The sequence below is a fragment of the Telopea speciosissima genome, chromosome 6, assembly GCF_018873765.1.
Source record: "Telopea speciosissima isolate NSW1024214 ecotype Mountain lineage chromosome 6, Tspe_v1, whole genome shotgun sequence".
Lineage (NCBI taxonomy): Eukaryota > Viridiplantae > Streptophyta > Magnoliopsida > Proteales > Proteaceae > Telopea > Telopea speciosissima.
The window spans coordinates 58,986,577-58,997,334 of NC_057921.1; the positions used below are offsets into that span (position 1 = coordinate 58,986,577).

At 40.7% G+C, this 10,758-nt stretch overlaps 1 protein-coding gene across 1 annotated transcript; it reads left to right on the top strand.

Annotated features, from left to right (window-relative positions):
* Nucleotides 1-263: 263 nt before the first annotated feature.
* Nucleotides 264-5,208, top strand: LOC122665315 (beta-fructofuranosidase, soluble isoenzyme I-like). The gene is made up of 7 exons (XM_043861430.1): nt 264-665; nt 871-879; nt 2,898-3,754; nt 3,939-4,106; nt 4,330-4,571; nt 4,702-4,789; nt 4,990-5,208. Exons 1-7 carry the CDS (start codon nt 293-295, stop codon nt 5,185-5,187), a joined length of 1,935 nt encoding a protein of 644 aa, XP_043717365.1. The 5' UTR covers nt 264-292; the 3' UTR covers nt 5,188-5,208.
* Nucleotides 5,209-10,758: the final 5,550 nt, after the last annotated feature.

Consider the following 10,758-nt stretch of genomic DNA (forward strand, 5'->3'; position numbering starts at 1 on the left):
TAAATCCCCGGCCCCATCAGATAAGAGAACTGAAGAGCTATCCGTCCCTGCCTAATCGGAATCTCACACACAAATCTCTCTCTCTCTCTCTCTCTCACACACACACACACACTCACACACACACACACAAAACTCCCCACAAACCCTCTCCTTACTTAAATATTGACTAAACAGTTAAAACTTGCTTTTAAATTACTGATTTACTCCTCCGTTTCTCTTCTCCCTCTATAAGAGTATTACTCAATATAATTTCAGGGTCGCACAACACCACCTCCCCACCACAACCATCACCATGCACATGAATTCTGATCTCGAACACCCAATACCCTGTTCTTATGCTCCACTACAAGATGAGGAGGTTCAGCAACAGATCCCGGCGAGACGCCGGAGACCCATGAAAGTTTTTGTATCAACCATCTCGGCTGTTTTCTTGCTGAGTTTGTTCGTGGTGTTGTTGGGTAACCAGAGATCGGAGACCCAAGAAGCAGTAGAAAGCGGTAGTGGATCAGCGGAGATTTCAGAGCCGGTGTCTAGAGGGGTGGCGCAGGGGGTATCAGAGAAGGCATTCCGACTATTCTCCGGCGATGGGTACTCGTGGACAAAAGCCATGTTAGCTTGGCAGAGAACTGCCTACCACTTTCAGCCAGAGAAGAACTGGATGAATGGTAGGAAACCAACCTCCTAACACTACATTCTCCTCAGGATCAAACTCTTCTTCTTCTTCTTCTTACCTTTCCCCCATACTTTTTTGTGTTTTTATCTCACTTTATTCCCAACTTAGACAAAGAGTACAAGACTGGTTGTTTGGCTTTTGCTGATCTGATTTATTGTGTCTTCTGGTTAATCTGGCTTGGGACGTTTCTGCTTCAGATCCAAATGGTATGTCTACTACTCATCCTCACCGATCTATTTATCTATATCCATAATCTTTGATTCTTGTTTCAATTTAAAGATAACTTACAAAATGTAAGCGTCAACATCCATCCAATTAGTTCGAAACCCTTTTGGGCTTTTGAAGAAAATCCCTTTTGAGGAAATTTAAGAAACTCTTGCTTGTTGCTTAAAATTAAGGCAAATATAGGCAATGGATGGCTACTGCCTCAAGTCTGAACTGAAATTCTAGAGGCTGATGGAAGAGACTATCCAATCCAATCCAATCCAATCCATCCAATGAAACAGAGATGCAACTACTCTGTAAATAATAACACTTTATCTTAATTAGTTAGTTAGAGAGAAAGAGGGAGAGTCGCTCACTCTCTGATAAAAGTGAATGCTTTTGTTTTTTTAACTTTCAAAAAGTAATAAAATTTTCTCTCTCCCAAGTCCCAGGAGAGTAGTGAGACTTAGTGAATACAGACCAATTGGATTACGGCCGTACGCTAAGGTCTTTGATCCGGTGAAACAATGTACTCTCTCCATGCGTGGATGGATCAAGCAATAGGTAGTTTCTTGTTGGGATAATTTCTTAGATCTATTAGATAAGAAAGAAAATTACTAGATAAAAAGATTTCAAATTTGTTTTACATCCCCACTACTTTCTACTTTTAAAAAAATTTACTTAATCTCATGGTACGTTAAAAAATTTCCAAAATTGCCCCAAGCTAGTTGTGGAATTTGATGAAAGTGCATCTTAATTATAAGGGTAGAAATCAAACGGTTATTATCTTCTAACAAAAAAAGAAAAAGCTATAGCATCTACTGCAAAGGAAAATACATCTTAATTGTTGGAATAAAAAACAATAGAAATATATTAAAAAAAATAAAGAGGATGGTTTACTCACCACTCAGGTCATAGAAAAAAAACTAAAATGAGAGAAACAATTTAAAAAAAAAAAAAAAGAAAAAAAAAGTAAAGAAAGTTGCGAGTCTCTTTCTGCAAAATTATCTTCTCAGGTTCCTTGTCTCGTACAGTTTCCTAGTGCCTGTAATAAGAGGGAGGTGGACTCCACCCGGACAGGGAATAAGGTGATCATTTCTACCCCCTATGAAAGGAACTGCACTGGACAGAAACATAAGAGGATAAAGATCCGCCCCTTCCTTACTATTCTCCCATTATGCTTTATTAAAATAGATTTGTGGGGCAATTTTGGAAGTTTATTTTTATTTTATTTTTACATGGCATAGTATGATTATTAACTAACTTTAGGAATTGAATAAATCTTTTCAAAATGGAAACCTACATATCTTGTAATTTTCGTTCTTATCTTGTGGATCTAAGTAATTTTGTCATTTCTTGTTGGCAATGACAATGATTATGATAATTAGATTGTCACATGATCTCAAGGGAAGTCCCACACCCTGATGATGCCTTTCTTGCCAGTTGGCAACAGTCTTCCCTTCTGATTACATGGCTTATGTGGAGCCTCTCCTCGTAAGGACGTTCCAAAATCGTGATCCGAAAACCGACTCTTGACTTCATGAGCCTCATTCATTCTCCTTTCACCCATCTCTCAAAATTTTGGATACGTAGGCGTAGGTATATTTTTTTTTAAGGCTTTTGATAGACAATTCTATTCTTCTACTTCCGCTGCCTCTACTGTGGTGTGCGCTCAATGCAAAAACAATACAAAATGTACCGCCTTACCCCTGCTTGACCGCCTCACCAGAGTGGAGGTAAGGCGGTACTTTGACAGACCCCCTTTGTATTTTGTTTTTGTTTTTGTATCTTTTGTATATGTTTCTTGAGACACAGAATAATCTCCTCTCCAAATTAAAGCAGCATCCAGTAGATTCTCTTTGTCTTGTTTTTGGTGGTGTTCTCAGTCATCATCGTTCTCGCTGGATAAATAGAGTTTCTCTAATTATAAATTTATCATTGATGCATGCTTGTCATTTAAATAGGAAATATTATTTAAATTAAAAAGGTGAAATTGGAAATGTATGTGACATTGTGACAGGCCCAATGTTCTACAAGGGTTGGTATCATCTATTCTATCAGTACAACCCAGACAGCGCAGTTTGGGGAAACATAACCTGGGGACACGCCGTATCAAAGGACCTCATCCACTGGCTCTACCTTCCCTTGGCCATGGTTCCCGATCGCTGGTATGACATCAACGGTGTCTGGACGGGCTCTGCCACCTTACTCCCCAACGGCACCGTCTTCGTACTCTACACCGGTTCCACCAACGAGTCCGTTCAGGTTCAGAACCTGGCCTACCCGGCCGACCCATCCGATCCTCTCCTCCTCAACTGGCTCAAGTACCCTGGCAACCCGGTCATGGTCCCACCCACAGGCATCAACCTCACCGAATTCCGTGATCCAACCACGGCATGGTTCAGCCCGGTCGACGGCTGGCGAATCGCCATAGGGTCCAAAATCAACAGCACAGGGATCTCCCTGGTCTACAGGACTAAGGACTTTGGGTCCTACGATCTCATCCAAGGTGTCCTCCACGCCGTGCCAGGGACTGGCATGTGGGAGTGCGTGGACTTCTATCCCGTCTCTACAACCGGCGATAATGGTCTTGACACGTCTGTGAACGGGCCAGGAGTGAAGCATGTGCTCAAGGCCAGCCTCGACGACAACAAGCACGACTACTACGCGCTTGGGATCTACGATCAGGAGAACGATACGTGGACGCCGGACAACCCTGTGGAGGACGTGGGGATTGGGTTGCGGTACGATTACGGCAAGTACTACGCCTCGAAGACGTTCTACGATCAGAACAAGCAGAGGAGGATTCTTTTTGGTTGGATCGGTGAGACCGACAGCGACACTGCTGACATTGAAAAGGGCTGGGCTTGCGTTCAGGTACTTATCCTTATTAATATTAGGGAGGGTACCCTATTAATTAATTAATTAATTAATTTTCATTCATTCCTGCACTTCTCTGCTTATAAATTCTCCCAAGAATATTATATTCTGAAATGGGATCAAAATCAAAGGCAGCTAGCCTGTAAGGCTTAATTTGTTCTTGTTTTGTGTGTAATGGCAGAGCATACCGAGGGTGGTGGTGTTCGACAACAAGACAGGAAGCAATATTCTGCAATGGCCAGTGGAGGAGGTGGAGGGCTTGAGAGATAGTAGTAGTATGATATTCGACAATGTGAAGGTGGATGCTGGATCAGTAGTGCCGCTTGAGATCGGCGGCGAAGCTACCCAGGTACATCGATCCTTTTTTTCTGTGGTAGTCTCATTAACTAACTAGCTAGTACATAATGACGTCCAACCCAAAATCCCGAGGTTCTCAGAGTCGAGAGGCCTCCTAAGTCAAATTCACTATGAAACTAAACTTTCCTCTCATTCCTTACCATGGAGTGCATTCACTACAATTATTAGCTTACATGGGGAGTAAAGGAAAAACTCTTGTGGTGATGTGTTAACAGTTGGACATAATTGCCGAATTTGAGATGATGGAAACAGAGGGTTTGCAGAAAACCAGTGAAGCAGATGATGTAGTTTACAATTGCACTACCAGCGGTGGCGCTGCGGGTCGGGGTGCATTGGGACCCTTTGGTCTATTGGTTCTTTCAGATGAGAGCCTCTCGGAGCAGACGCCTGTGTATTTCTACCTAGCTAAGGGTAGTGATGGCAATGTAGAGACTTTCTTTTGCAGCGACGAAACAAGGTATATATATATATGCTAGCTCCTTGGTTTTTTAATATTTCCTGACTTGAATTGCTTGTATGACAAATAATGGAGGTAGAAGAAGCTGATAAGCTAATTAATATGGAACGTACTTATTGTTTCTGTGCAGGTCTTCTGAGGCCAATGATGTGGGTAAACTTATATATGGAAGTTCCGTTCCTGTACTTGAAGGCGAGACACTATCAATGAGATTAATGGTAAGATATGGCTTGGTTTCAGTAAAAATTAATTCACCACCCTCAATAGAATATATATAGCTTCTTCACCAAGCATGTTCATTCACATACACACACACACACTTAATTACTTGGTAAGAATCTAATTGTTTAGGGCAGGGCGGGGCGGGGGGTTTTGTGGGCTGGGAATGAACTGATGGGCCGGATGGGTGAACATGCAGATTGATCATTCCATAGTAGAAAGTTTTGGTCAAGGTGGGAGAACGGTGATCACCTCACGGGTTTATCCAACAAAGGCAATATATGGAGCAGCCAGAGTCTTCCTTTTCAATAATGCCACCGGGGTCAGCATCACTGCGTCGCTCAAGATATGGCAAATGAATTCTGCTTTCATTAGACCTTACTCTGATCATCAATAACAAAAGATGCAAACCTTCCAACATTTCCTTCCTTCCTTCCTTATTGCTGTATTATTTCTTACCTTCTCATCCCATTTTTGTTGGGTTACGTTACTGCCCCCATTAAATTTGATGCCCTATTTATTGGATATGTAGAAAATTTTGTTTAATTTGTAACCAACGGTCGGATTCAATTATGAGGTTTTCTAATTTATAATCTCTTTCATTCTTGATAGCTTGAGTCAGCAAAAGGTTTGACGCTGAATTCTATTTAATTTTTAGATGATGGAGTTCCTCTACATTTATTAGTATGGTGTTTTTTATTTCTCCGGCGATGGGTACTCGTAGGAAATGTTCACATCTCGGAATAATGGGAAAGAACAATATTCCAAAGGGAAAGAGAATGCTACCTGGGTGTGTGTACAGTGTACACTACCCCTGCACCCAGACTCAAGGATAAACGAAATGACCATTGCATCCCCAGAAAATTCTACCCTTTCATGCGGCACAATGGTTATTTTGCCTGCCCCATGTGTCTAGCCTCAGGAGCAATTGGCTATCTCCCTATCCCAAAGATTCCCTTTCAATGAGCCAGGATTTGTCATTCAACAGACAAAGCACTGGCCAACACTCAACGACCATACTTGGCTTGGACTGGACCAAAGGTATGGTTACGGGCTTGATTTTTAGCTAGGCCTATTAAGAAACATATCAGGCTTAAGATTGCTGTTCATTCTCTTTACTTCATCTTCTCCTTATAGTTCTATATTTTGGCCCAATAGTCTCACCATATGCTCGATAGAAAAATGAAAGAAATGAACACTCTTTCTCCTTCTCCCTATCTCAAAAAATAAATAAATAAATCATTTTTCTTGCTTACATTGTAGACTCTAAGCACTCTGATCAATCATATCTCCCACCTCACCCCCCCCCCCTCCCCGCCCAAAAAAAAAAAAAAGCACATTATATTCAGCCATGATTGGACAAGTAGGCCCTAAATTGTAGGTTTCACAGGATCAAGGTCCAAACTAAAAATCATTCTTCCATATATGGCTGAGAAAATTTTTAGATTTGAGTCTGGCGTTCTATGAAGAGCTCTCTGCAATGTGTCCTATAAATCCAATTAAGAAGGTATGTGCCATGATCTGCACGAGGATATATCCTGTGTCGGTAACATTTGGTGCTAGAGTGCAAATTAGTTTGGGCCGAAACTTTGGTTTGCCCATCCTGAGTTTCAATGGGCTTTGATGTGACCGGGTTTTATTTTTTAATAGCCTGAGTTAAGAGTTTGGATTTAATTAGACTGATCTAGGCCCATCGTGAATATACCATATGGCCAGGGCTGTAAATGGATAATCGAAAATCCGAATTCGATTTGCATCCGTATCCGTTTAGGGGTATCCGTATTCGATTAGAGATATCTGGAAAAAAATCCGAATACTCCGATTAAAATCCGAATCCGAATACTTAATTTTAAAAAATTAAGTAAATTACGATCTTGAGGGTTTTTGAAGATTCAACAGGTTCTAGAAAATGAGAAAGGAATCATGATCTAAAACTAAGGGTGTCAAACGGTGCGGTTCCGATTCGGTGCACATTTTGCAAGGTAGAAATCAAAACCGCACCGGATAAGAATCACCCAAAATCAAAATCGTTTTATATGCAATGCGATTTTTGCGGTTTCTATTCGGTTTTTATTATACGGCTAACAACCGATTTACATGCGATTTGTCATACCAGTTCACACCTGGTTTCAACTTTGTATCCTTTAATTCTATCATCCATTTCCTTGTTATGTGAGAGAAATTATATATTTCATAAACAAATTAGAATATAATTAACAAATCAAAATATCACTAACAAAACCTTATAATTAATACTCAACCTTCCACCTTTGTATCATTTAATTCAATCAACCCATTTCATAAACAAATTAGAATATATCATCGATTTCGCAAAAGTAAAGAATAAATAATTACTATGGAACTCCACTACAACTTTGAAACCACTCTAAGAGATGAGACCGTGAAGAAGACAAAGTGAAGTGAACGACTGAACGTTGAGGAGAGGTGGCCGACGACGTAAAGACGATTTCGCAACCATGTTAATTGGTGAGTATGTAACTAGCTACTAAAACCTAAAGGGTAAAAGGTAAAGGGATTAGTCAATTAGGGTAAAACGTAAAAGAGAAGAGGATTAGATAGTTATGGACTCTTGGATTCTATCCGGTTCTATTCGGTTCAAAATTGGCGGTTAATCGACGGTTATCCGGTTTTGAACCGAACCGAATTGGGTAGAGAACATGTGAAATTAGAATCGCACCATTTTTTTGCGGTCCGATTCGATTCGATCGTAAAAGGTCTGTTCCGGTTTCAGTATTCAGTTTCGGTTTCATTTTGACACCCTTATCTAAAACTATGGATTGAGAGTGAAATGTATCCACTAGGGGGAGGAAGGTTCGGGTTACACAAGGTAGAGGTGTAAACGGATGGTCGAAAATCTGAATTCGATCTGCATCCGAATCCATCTGAATCCGTTTAGAGGTATCTGTATTAGACCAGAAAATATCCGAATCCGATTACATCCGATCCGTATCCGAGCCAAATCCGATCCGTTTACAGGCCTACATATGGGTTCAAAGTGTTTCTTCAAAGTTGTAACAAAGTTAAGAGAGTGTGTTCTCTGAGCAAGTAGGGTATCCTACACCTCCTCACATTGTTTATTTAAATCATGATTTCTCTCTTTAAAAAAATTAATATGATAAATCACAATGTACGCCACCGACTTAAAGAGTATTTTCCTTAAAATTAAAGGTGGATGTTCTCTGTGCCGTAGCACAGGCTGCGCTCAAATACATGGGTGTTGGTAAAATGACCACCCTGCTCTCATGTGTCCGGACAAAATATGCGCCTCAGCACAAACAACATTGTCCCTAAAATTAATATCAACTAGTCACTAACCTCTACTAATATGTAGGCTTATGGCTTTCTTATACTGTTTCATAAAAATGCCAGTAATCATGACATTTGCAAAATAGATATAGTTATGTTTCAGCACATCAGACCAGCTAATTAGTTCTTTTTCTTTTCCTATTTTCTGATTTCTGGTCTGTCTTCATTTTCTCTACCCTACCACTGACCCTAGCTCCTAAGTCCCAAGTCCTAAGTCCTGTCTCCGAACAAGAAGTGGTGGGGCTTCAACTATCCTCATGTCACGCCTCATATTTTTCCCATGAAAATTAAAAAGCTTTGCCGATCGTTGCCCTAAAGGCATTCAAAAAAACGTCCTTTCAAACAGATTTCCAGCCGTTGGATTCCTTATGCCTGGAATACCCTTCCCCCTCTTTTTACAAATAATGAACTCCTTCCAAGGCAGTGGGTAAATGGTCATTTCACTCTCATGTGAGAGATTGGAGGGAATTGAAGAGTGTCAGAATTGGAGGAGATAAAAATTCTCCATCCATCCATCTACTTTATTGTGATTTAATTAAGGGGTGGGTCCCCCAATCACAATCTATTTGGACCGTTGCATTAGTCAATCAAATTATTGGAAATCAAGTACGAATTGGGGGAAAATTCCAAAAACAGTCCTCCTCCTCTTACCGATATCACTGATACATATATCGGGTAGTCGATACTGATACCACCTACCACCGATTCGACCGATATTTTAAATAACGGTGAGAATGCATATTGTTTAATTGCATCCTAATTTGAAAGAAACTGAGGTGATGTGTACACTAATGACCTCTTACAATGTTGTTTTGGGAGAGTGAATTTTATCAAAACGAACAGAAAATCTAATAACACAAAATCAAATGACTTAAACCGGTATTGAGATAGTGATTGTTTTGGAAATTAAAGGAATTGTACATTTTTTTTTCTTCTGTTTCTTACATTAAATGAATATTCATTTCAAATGATTTCCATAATAATTGTGATGAAGTAATCTGTTTGATTCTTACAGTAATTTCCAAATCCAACATCAAAGTTTTTTTTTTTTTTTTTTCCCTACCAAAAAAGACCTTTGTTCCTAAACCCTGCAGGTTGATCCTGATGCGATCCAACCCATTGGTTCAACCCTTTGGACAAAGGGAGACAAGAACAACGGTCTGAATCACCAGGTCCGCCTGAACTCAGTCCGTCAGTTCGTCAGTTTGTCAGTCCTATCCTTTATGAAAAGGTCCACTGCTGTGCCGGTTATCCTAAATCTTAATCCCAAACGTCTTTCATGTCTTCCCAGACCAAGACGGACCCCAAGCCCCAAACCTCCCGCACCAACTGCTAACGAACAAAACCAACCATTGGATAAATCATTTGGTATTCAAAATTTCTCAGTGAATCTTTTTTTTTTTTTTTTTTTTAATTTTCCAAGAAAAAGAAATTTAACAACAATTACCCTCGTATGATCTGAAATCTGAATATACTCGTATATTGATGAGTCTTCGGTGTCCTAACACTTTCACTCAGTCTAGTTGGAAAGTTGACCAACGGCTAGTTTTTGATTCCGTTTGCCTCCTCGAGGCCCTCGACACCACCGATGACCGACCCCGCCTCCAAAATATGAAAATTCAAAAAAAAGAGAAAGGAACTGAATCTCTTGTACTTTTATTAATGTCCCCGTCTGATCTCTTTATCTTGCGAAACCTAACACTACTGTCAGATCAAACGGTCACCACCAAGCCTCTTGATCTGTGTGGATGCTCGTGGGGTCCACTCAACAGACCAACCGTAAATCCTAAAGCGTTTGAGATTGCGGCACCCTCTCTAGACTCTAATCATCTAATTAATATTAGAGAGTAGAAAACCGTGTGAGAGTGAGAAGACAGAGAACACGCCGCGGGGGTGGGTGGATGGAGAGAGTGAGAGACTAGAGAGACAGATAGAGAAAGGGATTTAAAAGATTTTATGGTGGGGGATGGAAGGATGGAGGGAGTGATGGAGGGAAGAAAACAAATGATTTCCGGTGGGACCCATGACCCCCACCCCATGTGGCATTTTTTTCAATTTTTCCTTCTCAGAAAATCGGGAGGCAAAGGTCTGGACGGGGATGCCGAAATTAGTGCGAGTGGACTGGCTATTCGCTGGCGCCCTCATCCCGATGAACCCTCTTTCATCTCATCTCATCTCATCTCATCTCATCTCATCTCATCTCATCTCATCTCATCTCGAATCTCTCTCTCTCTCTCTCTCACAGCCCTCCAATACTGGTAATGTTTGTATTTATGACAAACGTATAACACCAAAAGCCACTTCTTTCCATTTTTTAATTCCAGATTGATTCTCGTAGCGAGGCGAGGTCAGAAATTTCAAAGATTCTAGGGCCACCGTAGGAAGACTCTCCCAGCTTAGAACCACCCTCTCCTGTCATAGATTATCTCTTTCTCTCTCTCTCTCTCTCTCTCTCTCTCTTCACAGTTTTGTATAGAGTTTTTAAGTAAAAGGAGAGAGTGTAATGTAGAGTGGTAAGAGTGCTAAACCGTTTAAGCTACACTCCCTCACTCCTCCTCTTCCACTGAAGCTGAGCTAGCTGTGTCTCCCATTCAGAAGTCAGATCATGTAAAAAACATAGATAGAAACGAGAAGCGCATTT